The sequence below is a fragment of the Athene cunicularia genome (genome assembly GCF_003259725.1).
Source record: "Athene cunicularia isolate RWA chromosome 6 unlocalized genomic scaffold, athCun1 chr6_part1, whole genome shotgun sequence".
In the NCBI taxonomy this organism is placed as follows: Eukaryota; Metazoa; Chordata; class Aves; order Strigiformes; family Strigidae; genus Athene; species Athene cunicularia.
Window position 1 is genome coordinate 5,000,126 of NW_020799105.1, and position 16,960 is coordinate 5,017,085.

Genomic DNA, 16,960 nt, shown 5'->3' on the forward strand with positions numbered 1-16,960 from the left:
AGGAGGCTGTGCCTGCCCCAAGCCAGATGCTAGTGAATCATGTTATTGGAAGCTCTTCTGAGTCAGCACTAAACCAGTGCTCAAGCAGAGTGTTTTTAGAGCTGCCATTTTTGACGTGCCATAAAACAAAGGCTCCAATCACTCAGAGTCATTAAAATTCCCATGGCATTTTTTGAAAGAGTGCAGACATTAACGTGGCTGTCCTGAACAAAATCCAGCCTGAGTGATTACCCACAGCATATCTTAATTCTCCTGTGGTTTCATTTGGACATGGCACAGCAAAATTCCACTGTTGATGCTCTGTATTGTTCAACATCTGCCATGGTCCACCCGAGAGTCAGCCACATTTCAGTAGTAAATGAGATCTTAAGAAAGGGAAGGTTAATAAACAGTGTATGATACAGGATGAGTAATTGTAAAATGCCATGCAATAAAATAGCTAAAGGCTTGTGATATGCAGCAATCTGCTTGTACTGTCCTGATGCAAACTTTTTTTTTGAATGCTCATTCCTGTAATAACTGAAAATCATTATTAGAGTAATTTGGGATCTTTCTGCATGAGCCCATGTAAAAGCCCTTATTGGTATATGAAGGGGCCTATACTGATACAACCTCTATAAGATGTATGTTGGAGATACATTCCAAATTGTAAGAGGTAGTCCCCAAACAAGAGGGGACCCAGTCATGGGTAGCAATCAGTTTCACAAACAAGAGAGGGCTGTGCAGAGAAGACCCATAAGTATATTTGAGAATTAGCTAGTGGGGTATTTTTTTTTAATTTGCTGGGATTTAGTAAAGTTGTCCCAAACTCTAGAATAGTTCTGATCTGCTTGGAAGGTCAGCTTCTCTGTTCAAGGCCTACCTCTTGCCACACTAGATGCTAAAAGCCAAAGTAAAAAACCATCTAATTTTGGAAACCAAGCATGGAAGTGTTCCTGTCCTTTATAACAGTCTTTTCTAAGAAAGGACTAGAAGGTACTCAAGACTTGATGGACATTTCATACACAATAACCACCTCATTAGGGTTTAAACATATGCCTACAAACCTCTTCTGATATAGATCCCCTAGCATAAAAGCAGAATAATACCTCTGAGCTCCCAAAAAAAGGCAGAGCCAGTGAAAGAAATCCTGGCCTACTCCACATCCAAATGGAAACACTGATACCCAGTTCCTGTTCTGGCACTGTGCTCCTGTGTGTTTTCCTGTAGCTGTTGGTCTGTGTGGGAAGAAGACTTTGTACCTCGAACCTGATGGGATGTAAGCAGTAGGATGCTTGGATGGATGAAGGAAAAGTAAAGGAGAAATGTGGACCTAGGCATTAATTTTAGGGCCCTTGACAAAACTCTGACAATTTAAATGGCCTTAAAATGGGCATGAATTGCATTTGACACCTATTCAAAGTGGCCTTTATTTTATCTGATTGATGTATGGAAAAATCACCTTCAGAATTATGGATGCAGACAGACAGAAGACAGACAGATATGTCTGCTATGTCTCAATAGATAGTATCTGTAACTGCTTCTTTCAGGCCATCTACTGTTAACACAGTTGTCCCCCATATGCAAAGTCTTACAGCTTAGCCTAGCCTCTGCAAGCCAACACAAAATGCAGTTTGTTTCAGGTCTTGCTTGGCAGCTACAGAGGTAGCTGGAGGAAATCCAGTACTCCCTGAAAGGGTGTTAAAATGTTCACAAACTGTATTTTTCTTTAATACAAGTTCTTATGGCAAAATTAAGCACACTAGTTTTTCTCTTTCTCTCCCCTCCACTTGAGTCACCTCCCTGCACCTCATCTATCCAGACAAGATTCTCACAGGCTAATCACTTGGTGAGATCTTCCCCCTGGGATCCAATGAAACAAGGCTGGAGGATCTGATTCTATCACTTAGGGAAGCAAAGAGCTCCTGCTTTCCTTCCAGACAGCAGCAGCCCTCATTTTGGGAGGAGGAGGGATTTCTCTCTGGCCCTGTCTGAGAACAAGGTGCTTAGTGTCTTCCTTTAGCACAAGAAGACACCCCTCTATAGGAATGATTTACATCTATGAACAGCAAGCGATGCTTAACATTACATTGCAGTAGACTTGGGAGTGCAGAGATAGCCAAATTAGGAGCTAATTGGTGCACTGGGGATTGAATGTTGGGCCCCCTTGGCTGCTGGGATGTGATCAGAGAGAGAGAGAGAAAGAAAAGGAGAGAGCAGGAACCATCCTCTGCTGATGCCTCTCTAAAGGTTGGGATTCCTGAGGCCACTGCTGTCTAGTGCTGTCAAGGTCAGCAGGTTCGGGTTCACTGAACGGTCAGGATGGCTTGAATTACTGGCACTGCCTGCCGATTCCTCCGCTGATCGTGAGCAGTCTTCCAGTGCTGGCTGCGGGATGCTGCTCCCTGGCCATGTGCTGTACACGGTGTGGGGCACAGGGAATGTCAGAGAGGCAGATGCTCTTGTTAAAAGGATAAGTTTTTAGGAAGATTTAAGCAGCCAAGGAAATACTGAAGAAATGCACATACTCTATGTGCTGAGCATGTGGTGACCAGGCTTTCAGAAACAGCAGTTTTGATCTGTTTTTCTTTTACCTGGAGAACTGTCCCCTGAAAACTTCTGCCTTCCATGTAAGTTAGAAGAATGGCTCGAACAGGGCCTATGAAACCCTTATGGGGAGAAAAACCTGTTGGAGAAGATTTCTGTCCAATTCTATATAGGTGGAATGATTAGTGAGAAAAGACTAATGTGTGAGTCTTTATGTAAACCACACTGCTAGGACATTTTCTCCCCAAACACATGCAGCTGTGTGACCAGGCTAAAAGGCGGGTGTAGCCAGGCATGTTCTTACAAGTTTGTCTGCAGAGAGCACCAGAAGGTGGTCAGAAAACTGCCTGCCAGTGTGCACCCCAGCAGGCAGGCTTGGAGCCACTGGAAGGGACCTCACTGGAGCAGGTGGTGAGAAACTGTCTTCAGGGGTGTGAGTATGCACAGGCAGACTGCTAGTGTCACATATGTGTGTCTGGGTGTCATCAACATGCAGCTGAGTGCCTATGTGTGTGTGTGTATGTATGCAGAATGTACCCATATGCTATCCAAGCATCCATAGCAGCAGTGATAGTGAAAGTAAGCATGTGAGAAAGAGCACAGCAGGAGAGAGCAACAAAAGAGAATTGGGAGAGGATTTGGGACTGTGTGGAAGTAGTGTCTGTGTCTTCAACAAGAATGTCTCCACAGGCATCACTGACTGGCTTTCAGTGAAGCTGCGCTACAGAGAAATCTGGCTCTCTCTGTCTATAGGCTAGAGTGCTTATTATTGCTTCTTATTCTGAGGTTTGTTGTGTACGTCTGTGAGACAGTTAGCTCCTGGGTACAGTCAGCTACATCTGCCTATAGCTATGTATACAAAACTTTCGTTCTCACGCCTCTGCATCTGCCTACCATGCACATTTCTACACCTGGAGGAAACTCAGGGTAATGCTGAGAATGGAGCTGCAAGGAGCTGCCCATACCTGATGCCCATGCATGAGGCCTCTTGTGCAGCACTCTCGGGGCTCAGCAAGACATGGAAGACATCAGGGTTAACATCATGCAATCTCCGCTTTGAAAGCGAAGGCACCATCTCCTCTAAGCTCAGCACAGGTATTCTGAGCAGGTTCTCTGTGTGGCCTGGTCCCTGTGCATTAGGAAGTACATTGTGCCTACCGTCACCTCTGCTCAACTCCCCTCCCAGTTCCCTCTTCCACTGCAGAGCAAGGGGTTCTAGCAAGAAGGGTCAGGGACAGTGCCCAGTAATCGTGCTGGTTTACATTAATGAGATACACACAGTGTAATCCAGCAATGGAGTCAGTTCTACAAAAGGAGGTAATAGCAGGCTGCCATGAACAGAGCAGCTCAGGTAATTGGTTTATCTATCTAGAAGCAGTAGTAGCAATCTCTGCACAGACAGAGTAGCAGTAAAGTCTCTTCCTTAAGGCTATTTCCTTTGTCTTTTCAATTGCTTGCACATCCATGTGAGATAGAGAGAGAGAGAGGAAGAGAGAGAGAGCTAGAGAGAGAGAGGGAGAAATGTTAATTTGTGAATTAATGGCTTTTCTCAGCGGAATTGTAAATTCAAATGTCACCTCACAGGGTGACACTATGCTGGGCTGCTGAAGAAGCAATGATAAGATTCCCCCCCCATCCTCATGCCGACATATACCCATGCCCCTCCCCTCCCTGAAAGATAGCTACGGAGTGGAACATGCTACTTTTAATTTGCAATAACACCACAGTAGAGAGATGCAAGAAAGACTGCTTTCCGACCCTCCCTTCCACAAGCCGGGCCACATCTTTCCCTTTCCACCTCTGCCTTCTTCCACCCCCTCTTCAACCCCTCCCATTTTAAACCGAGTCCAAGACAACACATTAACTCAACTCCCCCCACCCCAAACTAATCAAAGGATGAGCTAAGGGAGGGCTCTTTAGAACGGATGCCTCTGCAACCCTCTCCTCTCCTGCAATAATCAGGTGAATTAATGACCATGAAGTTAAAGTGAGCACTGATACTCAGGCGTTGTGCAGCGTAGGGGAGAAAGCCTTCATTGTTTTCGAGCAGGAGGCGGGCAGCAGCAAGGGAGATTCATGGATGGAGATTGAATATGCAATTTTCTTTCACCTTGCCAAGAGCTGCCCCTGGGCTGTGCCTGGCCTAAATTTTTTTTTCCTCTTGCCATCTCTGCCTTATTCGGCCCTCCCACCTCCCTTCCATTCTTTCCAGAAAATTACCTTCAAAATTGATTTCCACTTTTACAAACAAATATAATGGGAACATGAGGGGGGAAAAAAATCTTGGGCTGTGATGAATTAGGGCTGTCAGGTGCTTCCAAGTCTCCTTTGTTTTTGTTTTACTGCCCATTAGGTTCTTTGTTTTTCCAGCAACTGGGAATGGTGCCCCTGCCCACACAGTCCCTGTGGTCCATGGCTACCATCACAGGATATGTCCATCACCTGATGTCCTCACTGTGTTATCCCTGCTCTCCATCACTGTGATACAAACAGCCACTGCTAACAGACTGACCTAGCCCTTCACACCAGGATGCAACTGATCTCCTCATGGAGACACTGCATGTCCTACCCTGCTGGTGACCTGGCTCCTACAGCCATGCTACAGGTCCATTGATTAGCCTCTGGTCTTCACTCTGCTCCTCCTGTTCTCCTTTGCCTTATTCAGCTGCTTCTTGATGGAGGTTTCCCAGCCCTCCCTGTTCTGACAGATCAGCCTGGGTCATCAGCATGTCATCTTGATCCCTGTTGTGGCTCAGTGCCATGTCACCTTGATTACATAGCAGTATTGCCCTTATGTCTCATTGCCAGGTCCCAAAACAGTGTCATCCTTATCTCCCACTGTCATGACACCCTGATCCACTGTTATGCCAGTCACCAACAGCCCTCTAAAATACCATTTGCCTGCACATTGCCAGCTATTCCTGATGCCTTTTGCAGTTTATTCTGTCACCCACAGTGCACTAACCAGGGATCGTCATTAAACCAGGCACCATGCTCCCTCTGACTCCCATACTCTTTACATCCATAAAAAAAAATGTAAGTCATCTCCCTGAATGCAGGCAGACCCAGTGTACAACTCAGCTAGAGTGACCAAGAAGATCCAGAGAGAGATGAGCACCAGCAAAGCTAGGGAGCATCCTCTGCACAGGTGCAGGCAGAAACCCTGGGAGGACTTGTAGCTGCCTGTCTCCTGCTGACACATTAGCTGCAACAGTCCTCCCATGAAAAAGTCAAAAAGTGGAATGAGATCTAACCACAGACTAAATACCCATAAATAAACAGTCAGACAAGCACACTTCCATGGCACTCACACAAATAAACTTAAAGAAAAGCTCTGTGCATAAGTAAGACTCACAAAATGTAGCCAATAGCATTTAAAGACACAAGAATGCAAATTGGGACACAATGGTACTAATGCAGGTGCATGTCAATTAAATGTAATTTCTGAATAAACAACTTACAAAAATATACATACACTAACTAAATTAAAACCTGGAACTCAAAGTAATTTCCTTAAATTCACATATACAAAATTAAATCATGTAAACAAATACAAACTATTTACATAAATAAATAACCTTCACACAGGCAAGAGCAACCGAGATATATATACAACATACACACAAATATATAACCCCAATGCAAATACACATCTGTACAAACTCTATACAGAGGTGCACAGCACTAACAGGCTACATATTCATATCCAGCAACCACAAAGATACAGTGATACTCCATGTATGTAACAACACATACACACAGAATATACATACAAATATACAACATTCACATATATGCTCAAATTGTGAATACAAATACCTGGCATTCATATAAATACATAGCACTAATACTGAGCTATACATGCCCAGACATCCATATGATCCACAGTATGCATTCTCCTACGAGGCAATATTATACACAGCTTAGCATACACATTTTCCAGGTCTCTGTAGGCATGCACAAAAATTCGGGTCCAACCTGCCACTCACCCCAGTACATAAGCACAGATAAGTAGACACCAGTGATCCTAACACAGAAATACAAAAAACCAAACAGGCGTGCATTCCTAGAGACACAAATACACAAGCAGAGATGCACACAAATACAGCTGAAGCCAGACCAGCTTGTCTTCAGATAGTACCAAACCCTGCCAAACTAAGCAGCAGTATAAGCTTTAGAAGCAGAGCATTCTGTCCAAACTGCTTTTCTGTGATGTAAGCTATTAACTCTCCCTTACCTGAAGTCCTCCTGAACAATGCGTACCCCCCAAACTCCCAGGGCGTGTCCAGGCACACACATGCACATGAACTGTTTCTTTTGCTTATAGACTGACCTCCAGATTCGTGGTGCAACAGCCCACATTTCTGACAGTGCTGTACTGCTTATTCATTGTCCTCTCCTTTATCCAGTTCCCCCTCCTCTTTTTCCACACATACTCTCCCTTTTCTGATCGTCCTCCTGCAGTTTATTTAGAGAGGTTCAGGATGAGTAGCAGGTGCCTTTCTTATTGTCCTCCTAGGAGTCTTACCAGCCAAAGATCCTCAGGAGGGAGAAGTGGGTGGCTGCTGAGAATAAACTCCCTCTTCAATTTACATTTTCATCTAGAATGGAAGGGAGTGTTACCTACACTTGTGTGTATAGACACAATGAGTCTGAACATCTCCTGTGACCACTGCTGTTTGCTCCAAGCTGACAGCCACTGGAAACTCAGCGACACTGCATGAAACAGCACAGTCCCAGGAAAAGCAGGAGGAACACTGTGAGAGTGTGAAACACTCCAGAAACCGCTCACCCTGTGTGCACAGCCATGAACTGCTGGGTCCACACCCCACAACTGTGATGGTTGGAACAGGGGGTTAGCACCTGAGGCAGTGTAACTGCATCTGTCTCCAGTGTCATTAAGACTAGTGCTGACCTGCAATGAAGCAATCATACAGAATAACGCAAACACATCAGCTGTGGTTACAAGAAATCACAGCATGAAGCAATGTAGACAGAAGTGCTCGTGTCACCTGCAGGTGTGCAAATGCATCTTGTTGTCTTCAAGAACACAACAGTTTTGGGAGAACGCTAATACACCTAATATGCCCAGAGAAGAGCATACATCAGGTGGCCATACAGCCAAGTGGAATGATTCACTCATACTCCTCGCAAACATACGCAGGCAGTGTAAGAAAATGAATGTATTTCCCTACAGGACAGTTAAGGGCTAGTCCTCTCTGCACTAGTACAACTACAGCACTGGTAAGGCATTGTCATACTGCAGATGACAGCATAAGCAAGCTGTATGTCCTGAAACAACACTTCATGAAAACACACAATTCTCCATGCAGTACTGCAGTCATATTGACTTCACTCTCATGGCCAGGTGACTGTCATTAGTCAACACAACACATCAGCTGCAGTAACAACTATATGAATTGCAAGGACAGTACAGTTCAACCTGCACCCATGTACCAACAATTACTGCATTGAAACAACCTAACTGCAAGCTATGATGCAGACATACCACCAGAAAATTCACAGCCACCTCTGTAAAGAGTTTAACACCCCTGAGTGTAATGGGACAGCATAGTGAGCAGTGATACAGTAATCTCATCATTAGTATCACAAATGCACAGTCTATAGTGATACAGTTACAACAACATGATAACCACAGCCACACTGCCTGCAAAGGTGCCACTGGTGATGACACAAAGTCACCTGAAATATCACAACCATGTGTCCCAAATTATATTATCATTGCCACTCTGAACAACACAAATGGGATCTTATCTGTAGTGGCACACTCAGTTACTGTGTATCTGCTCGAAAACTCAGACCTTCTTAAACACATTACACATCTGTGTTACTGTTTACACTGTGCTACTTTTCATATAAATGAGTTAAAAATTTTCTTCAAGTCAGTGTCTAAAAACAACTTTCAATTGGGACTGCTGCAGATCTCCCTGCCTCACACTCCACCTGAAGGAGGCATTTCTATTTCCCCAGTAGGAAAATAAGATCATGGCCAGGTAGGAAAATCCCCGAGCTTGAACACTGTCAAAACCCTGCCCTGAAGTCAGAGTCCTCCCATTTGGAGTGAGGGAAGGGAAAACCACCTCGAACACAAGCAATACCTCTCAGTAGAGGGGCTCGTGGTAATAACAGAAAATTATGCGTGCAGCATCAAAGAGAAGTACAGTGACACTGCCTATCCTACAGCTACAGGACTAACAGTGCAAATGCTCCTACTGCTAGTAGGCAGCAGCCTGTTCTGCATAGCTCAACCCTATTTTGAAGAGTATGGTGAACCACCTGCACTGGTACAGCTAACACTCTTTGGAAAACACCACCAGACCTGCCGAGATGTTGGTAACCCTTTACTGTCCCCTTGCACTGACACAGCCCGACATCATATGCTTTGATGTAAATCACTCTAATCATCAAAATGACAGGTGAAGAAAGGAAGGAGGAACTTTGCCTTCTCAGGTTTGCTCCCCCATCTCCAGTGGGGATTCCTTTACTGCAAACAGCCTGAGTATTATTGCCACTTACAGTAGCAATCATTCTGTCCCCTCCTCTCCCACAAACCTACTGCTGATATTAGCACTGATCATACTAACAAGCCTGTGGGTTTTATTACTACTGATACTAATAATACTGGACACATTACGTCTGCTCCCGCCAATAACAGGCTGCGGATATGATCCCTGCTAATGCCAATAATACTGGGGGATATTATCTCAGCCATTGTCAGCACTGCAGATATTATTGCCAGTAATGCTGTCAAATACTACAGATATTGTCAGGAACCAAGATTAATAATGCTGAGAATGTTACAGCACCAGCCTCACTGGAAGACAAATCCAAAATGAGAATTTGGGTCTATAGAGGAAGTCTGTTTGCGGTCTGCTATGGAGAGGAGCTGTCTCTAATAAAAGTGGTTTTGTTAAGATCCCAAAAGTTTCACCCAGCTGGAGATGCCGTGATATTCAGGGAACGGTTTAAAATAGTGTTTTTATATTATCTAATTATCTGTCTATCCATCCATCTACCCATCCTTGCCTTTCTTCCCATCTCTCCCTTTTTCTCCTTATACAGTGCTCAGGACTACAGTATGAATGATAACTAGTTTTTTGTTGGTGCCTCTGGGTCACCACAATTCTCATCCCTTTAGCTATCAATCAGGGGACTATGAAACAAATTAAATACCTGCATATTATTTTTCCCCTTTATCCTTCTACACTTGCTGCTCCTTAGTCTGAAAATTACCCTGATGATTTTGGCCTGCCATCACAGCATAATTCCTGTTTACAGCTGCAGCTTGATACTGCAAGACCCTCAGTGGTCTTGGGAAAGTCATTACTTGCTGCAGGGCCACTTCTGCCTCTGGAAGATGGTGGGTGTAAGTGGTGGGGAAGGTCAGCAGGACATTACAGCAACATTGTCAATGCCCATAGCTGCAAGAAATGGCACACACTGTGCTACACAAGTGGTGGTGAACTTTTTCAGCCAATTTTTTTTAAAATTGTAGGAGACTCTCTGCTTTGTCTAATCTGTCGTGGAAGTCAGAGGGTTTACAATCACTGATTGAAAACTGAAACAAAAGGAATACATGGTCTTAACAGGGCACATCCTGACCATCCTTCCTAGGCAGTCACCTCAGGAAGACACACTGAGTTTTGAGTAAAGACCTGTGATCTGACAGTTCCTTGATGTGACTAGTAGAACTCAGAGCTACCTCCCTGCTAGCTCTCAATGCTGTAGTCTTCCCATGCCACCCTTGCAGTTTCAGCCGACACATTTGGTAGGTTGGGATTTCCCCTCTTCCCTCTAACTCCCTGTGAGGGACACACCTGGCTGTCAGTGTCCATCGCTGAGCCCACCTCATGCATCTGTCTGGCTCCTTCTGTCCAACTCGGGAGTTCTGCTACATCATCTTGACACATAATTATCTCTCCTCTTCTTAATCATCTGTGCTACTGTCTAATGTAGGCACCAGCTGCAGCAAGGAGGACCTGGGGGAGGGGGTGTGCTCAGATAGAGGCTCCTCTGTCTTTCTCCCACCCTGTTCCCCCTAGACATCACAGAGGTTGCTAACACGGTTTTCAGAACCAGGGATTCAGGAGCAGCTTGGTACTTCCCCCCTTCTGCTGAACTGCATTCCTCACAGAGGAATCCTTGTAGCAGAGCTGGTCCAACAGAGCGGAAAGAGAGAGAGAGCAGTATTGCTTCTTTTGCCTCTTTTAGGGAAGAGCCAGCCCCAAAACACTGGGAAAGTAGATGTGCATTGGGAGCTCATAAGGGCTTTTCAGAGTGAGAATAAACCCTGCAGTTAAGAAACTGCAGCAAAACAGTGCTCAGAATCTCTGGGAAATACTGAGAAGGTGTATCCATCCAGCATGAGCATGAAAGAAATACCTGCACTGAATTTCTTGCCAGGTTTTCCTAATCTCCATCTCAGCTAGGAACAGTCAGAGCCCTCAGAGCTAGGGGGAGATTGCCCAGGAGTGAGTACAGGTCATTGGCGGTGCACAACTTCCCCTTGGATCCTTCTAGCCTTAGGGGCCCAACCCTGCAAAGTAGTGATGTCTTTCAGCATTTCTTAAGGCCAGTGTAAGCCCAGATAACTTTTGGCTAGAGGTGTTCAGCAGCTGGCAGGGGATCCCATGTGAGCTTTCTCTGGGACAGGAGTGCCACATGTCCCTGCAGCAGATATCTGTGATGGCAGGATGAAAGCTGTTCTCTAAGGCAGTTGCAGCTGTGTCATGTAACTGCCTCCTAAAACTCTGAAAGCTAAAGACAACCAACATCTCCAGGACTGTCTGATACCTTTTTGATTCCTAGTGGGATATGTGGGCTCTTGTCTAACAGCAGGGAGTTGCAGAGTGTTGCTTTCCCTTCATAAATCAAATGTGGGATGAATTAAGGACAGACACAGATTTGTTCTTACTGTCAATATATCAGTGTGAAGTGTCACAGTCTTAGACGGCTGCTTGGTTGTTTCTGCGTTTAACTGTAGTGCTCAAAAAACCCTCAGGTTCTGAGGCTGGAAGTGACTGTGTGGCTGCATCTAAAGTGGGATGATCTTTCCAGGTATTTGGAAAGAATAGCTGCTACAGACAGATTGAACTGCTTCATTTCAAAATGAGATATGGAGGCACCATGTTGAGAGCTGGTGAACACCACACAGGACTGTATGAGAACAGAGGTTCACAAAAACCCCAAATAACTGCCAAGAGATTTGCACAACCATTAGAGAAACTTGTTACTCAGTTTGACATGTCACTATTTTCTGTATATGTAACAATGGGAAATGCTGGAGGGTTTGCAATGTTTGCAGTCTCTTATTCCTGACATTTTTTGACTTTGAGGCATTGACTCAGCCCTTCCATTGCTACACTTTTCTCTGAGCTGGGCCCTACTGCCATCTAGCTGGGAAATGGATCTTCCTCTGGGTGTTGATCCAGTTTCCAATGACATCAGCAAAAATTTTCCCATTTGCTTTAATAGGAGCTGCATTGGGTCCTTGACTCTAGTTTTACTTTGTATGAGGAAGAAAGGGGTCATGATGACTGTCTTTTTTTCTTGGGATTACTGTGTTTATTTGGATCAAAAACTTATAGATATGAACTTCATCAGAACCAACGCTGAGAAAATAGTACTAACAAAACCCCAGAATGCAGCATCTCTCTCGGAAGAGCTTTCTCTTCTCACCACATATCACACGTTCCCTCACACCACACAGCCTTGGGGTTACAGCACCCACAGCACACTGAGCCACCTGTACTGTTAAGAGGTTCCCCCCAGGCAACAGGCAACAGTGGAAAACAACATACTGAAGGCAGGTCTGAACTGAACAAACTGGTCAAGCACTACACTTAGAAAAATTCACCTCTTGGCCCTCAATTTTTGAATGCATCAAACTAAAGGAGCAAGATTTAAGAAGAAAAGTTTACAAAGCCACCATAAGGCACCAAGACCTTACCTTACCCCTCCTGACTCAGTCTATCTAGACCTGAGGCTTTAGCTTTTGGCTCATTTCAGGATTCACTTTGCCCTGAGTCCTTTCTAGCAGGTAGGAAGGAAAAGGATTAAGATAGCTTAATCCTAATTCCTTAGAGCCCTAGTGAAGTCTTAGATAACAACCTTAGGGCCACAGTACTCAGAAGACCTCTTGTTCTGTTTTCAGACTGTTGCAAGCATGGCAGTTCTGCTGTGGTAGATGCTAGCCATTGAAAACTGGGCCCTTATGATCACCAGCTAATGTAGCTCATGGCACATCACAGGGCAGGAAATTGTTTGCAAGGGGAATGAAAGATAACTCCCACATTGCTGGTGCTTCTCCGAGATGGCATTTTGTTTGAAAAGGAGTGAGTCGGGGAAACCATGTTTACCCACAGTTCAAAGTCCAGGCACCTGCTGGCACCTGGGGAGTTCAGTTCCAGCAGTTTCCAGCAGTGAATGAACTTGGGATCAGCTCCAGCAATGGAGACGGCTCTCTGCCTGCTGAGCAGATGTCTGGAGACGCAGCCTGTCATGAAAGGGCCTCGGGAAGAAGAGCATTCCAAGCCAGCAGGGCAGTGGCGGGGAACTGGTCTCTGTTGCTAAAACTGATCTAGCCCCTGGAGCAGCTGCAAACCTTGGCCTGAAATTGGAGCCTGTACATGGGGACAAAGAATATAAAAGGGAGGATGAGCTTCTCCCCTCCCCCTACCTTCATCACGTTTCCTCTTCTCGCCATTCGACCGAGGAATCCCCAGGATCCCGTTAATGGAGTAAGAGCCCACTGGATCATTGGAGGCACTGGAGACGGGAGGGGATGCTGTGCTGGGCACTGGACAAAAGGAAAAGGGAAAAAGGGCCATGAGGAGAGCAGCACAGCACTCAGGGATCCCCCAGCTGAAAGCTATGCATGCCACCAGTCTCATAGGAAAGCCTGGGCACTAAGCAGACTCCCAGTCCCTCACACTGAAGGACTCATACTCACTCTACTGCTAATGTGGCTGCATTCCAGCTTTGCTAGTCCATTCCTATACCATAACTCCACAGCCTTCCAGTACAGGGCCATTAATAACAAGCGATTTCCATCAAGAATCTAAACCTTGTTATATCCCAGTTCAGAGAGGGCTTTACAGTGCATGCCATGGTAACCGAGTGCAATGCTGCACAGGCCACATTCTCTAGTGACTTCCTAGTCTGTCTAGCCAGATTATTTCCTCTTAGCATTTTTCCACTAGAAGTACACATGTTTTGTCTTAGCCAGACCAGCCTCTTACATGTCCACCCAAAACTCTCATTGAAAAATTACCTTCTCAGCACAGGTTAGAAGCACTTCAGTGTTGGGCCAGTAAATTCCGTTCCCTACTAGAACAAATGGTGAGTTGGTGATACATACTCCAACCCAGATTAATAAAAGTCTATTGTCTTCCTTTTGCACTGACCAGTGTCAAAAGGCAGACTCCTCCTGCCACTTGGGCCTGTCCAAGATTGCTCATGAGTTTCCAGTATATCAAAAATGACAAATCATCCAGATTAGAAATGATCACTTCATGATAACCGCAGCTTTACAGTATAAAACAAGTAGAGCTCTGCATCTGGTAAGGCATGCCCATTATGTCCCAGCATGTCCCAGTAATGGGGAGAATATCCCTGTTCTCTTATAGGTCACTACCTGTCATTCAGCTCATAAAGAACTGACCTGAAGCAATCAACACCTCCAATACAGGTCTTCCAGAATGGAGCAGAACCTGTCAGCACTATCTGATGTAGACCCACACTTCCCCATACATCCCAGAGAAATGAGAGATTCCAGTAGCAGCACTCACAATCACTATCCCAGATCAGCCAATGCATTCCCTAGACACTGCACTACTTTTCCAAGAAGGAATAATATCTGCCAACTCCATCTGTTGTGGTCAGTGATTCCCAGTCCAGTGAGCAAGTCCAGATTAAAAGGGCATCCAGAAACGCTCTTCCATACTGGCCCATTAATTCCATTGTGCTTCTGAACACAGTTCATGTGCAGGATTGTATCTGCCAGCTCAGTCCCATGTAGATCAGCACTTTCCAGTAAATCCTTGTATAACAGCTGATTCTTGGTAACCAGCAGTATCTAAGACAGTGTCATGAATATGTGACATTCAAGTGGCCACAAATAAGCCACTGTATTTCACAGTATCCCAGAATACTGCATGTTTTTTCTTGCTCTGAATTGTTACTGCATAAAACTATGCTAGCAACAGCACACACATGCACCATACAGCTCACAAAGTGAAAAGTACCTCATCACACATCTAGCACAGCACCTTTAAACACAACAGACTAGGAGACATTTGGGCACTTTATTACAGCCTCCATCTTCTGCTCACCTCGATAAACCCATCTCCCCCAGCAGAAAATACATTTTCCTAGTGAAATACACCCATGGGATACCTGACTGCAGAGCTAGAACAATGAAGAACTCGGTTGTGAGGCATCATGAATATCTTACCCATGTCTGTGTATTACTAGCTCTAAGAAATGGACAAGTTCCAGCAAAGGGAGGGAAGAGAAATTGGGAGAGAGGGGAAAAGAGAGTCAGAGTAAGAAGGAGACAAAAGGTGGAGACCAGTGCTTAGACAGGATACTGGTAAATACTTCTCTCTAGGGAGGCATAGGAAAGAGTGTGAATGTGAAATGGATGTTAAGGCAGAATCACTTTGGACAAACCCCTACCTTGGGCCAGTTTCTCTGCCATGATCCCTTTCTCGGCAATTCAACGATGGAAATGAAGAACAGAAACCTCTGATTTCCACTGAGGTTTCTTTCCCCCCATCCCCATCTCCCTTTTGCTCCACCTAGCATCTGCTTGTCAGACTTTCTTCTCTCAACTAAGCTTCATCCTCATTTCCACTTGTCCTGTCACCACCCCTTATGCCTTTCTTCTTACCGATAGTATGTCCTGGTGCAGTCACACCTGTCCCGCTCCCATCTGGTGTTGGGTGAAAAGGTTGCTGAACTTTGGTTCTGATGATCCTGGAAAAGAGCAAAACATGTTTAGAACTCAATTGCAACTTCTCTGTGCCTTTGCATACCCATGATCCCAGCTATCAGAACCTGAAGGCCTGATCTGAGCTCTGGGTGCAGCAGAGCAGCATTATTTGCCTTATTGTGGTCCTGATTCTACTGCTTTAATCATCCAGTGGACAGGAAATTGTCCTTGCTCTGCTCTGTAATCTTTTCCCCAAACTTGGGTTTTCGCTGCATAACTGTGGTGCTGAGTGAATGAGCTAGGATCTCCTGTGTGTTAGCAACTGCATTAGCATTTATGATCTGATCTGCTAGCATGATCACAAGGTAAGTCTTTGCAACTGATAGAAGCCACCACTGTATTTACAAATGATGGAGATTTAATTTTGTTGTGTACCTAAAAAATACCTTTCTGGCATAGATCTGAATGCTTTGAACTGGCAGAAGGCTTGACCAAAGCCCTTGCCCTTCATAAATGAGAAAGTGGAAGCAGAAGGTATCTGTAGGAAGTGGTGACAGGATATAGATCACCATGAAAAAGAAGGTCAGGTAAATTGGGCAAAAATCAGTGTTTATCAGGTGGTGAATGAACACAGCATGGGAACTCAAAAAGATGTCTCAGTGAATGCCACAGAGCTCATAATGCAGCTCAGAATGAAAATAAACTGAACTGTAATTGTCCGTGCTCCATTTCTTGTTACATGAAATCTTTCACCTCTAGGTCACTGGCTTAAATCCAGCTGAGGTCAGTGGTGAAAGAAAATCACTAGCACCTAGTACTTGACTGGCAAGGTCCCTGCCTACTGGCAGATGCTGGGTATCTGTGACTCGGGAATGACTGTCTCACCAAGGAACTTGACAAATAAACCATGACCTGTGAAGGCCATGAGGACCAAATTCCTTTCTGAGATTAAAATGAGCCTCTCCAATTAGGGTGAAGGCTGCAGATGCTATTCAGCCTGAGTTTCTGGAACTCTCAGCCCTGCATTATTTTAGCTTTAGCTTCTTCCCAAAAATCTCTTCAGAAAGTGAAAGCAAATAACACCTTCTCCCTGACCATCTGAGAGCTTCCCTTAGTCGTTCTAAAGAATAAATTGTCAAAACTTCAAAGAGCAAATGTGTGGGTAGTGGGCAGTATGGCATGGATAGAGATAGGTAGAGACATTGAGAAGGCATTTTTGAAAAAGCACAACTCCTGAGAGTGAAACCTTCTTAGGGAAAGAAAGGTATTTCAGAGCATATCAACTCAACACGTTAGTAAGCTCCAATACACACATGATGGAGCCTGGGCAGTAGCTGGAGTGGCAGAGAGGCTGCCTGGGATTTAGCTGGAGACAGGGAATGTCAAGGTTCTAGCTGGGGATGGAGATCCAGATCTTCACCCTATATAGGTCAGTGGTACCAGGGGGCCTTAACTATAGCTGCTGAGGTCCTATACAGA

At 45.0% G+C, this 16,960-nt stretch overlaps 1 protein-coding gene across 1 annotated transcript in view; it reads right to left on the bottom strand.

Annotated features, from left to right (window-relative positions):
• PAX2 (paired box 2) overlaps positions 1-16,406 on the bottom strand; it is a 56,018-nt gene extending 39,612 nt beyond the window's left edge. The window contains exons 1-3 of the mRNA XM_026851474.1: positions 16,324-16,406; positions 15,440-15,525; positions 13,226-13,345 (exon numbers count right to left, since the gene is read on the bottom strand). Coding sequence (XP_026707275.1) covers positions 13,226-13,345; positions 15,440-15,525; positions 16,324-16,406 — 289 coding nt within the window. The remainder of the gene's footprint in view (positions 1-13,225; positions 13,346-15,439; positions 15,526-16,323) is intronic.
• Between the last annotated feature and the right edge of the window lie 554 nt (positions 16,407-16,960).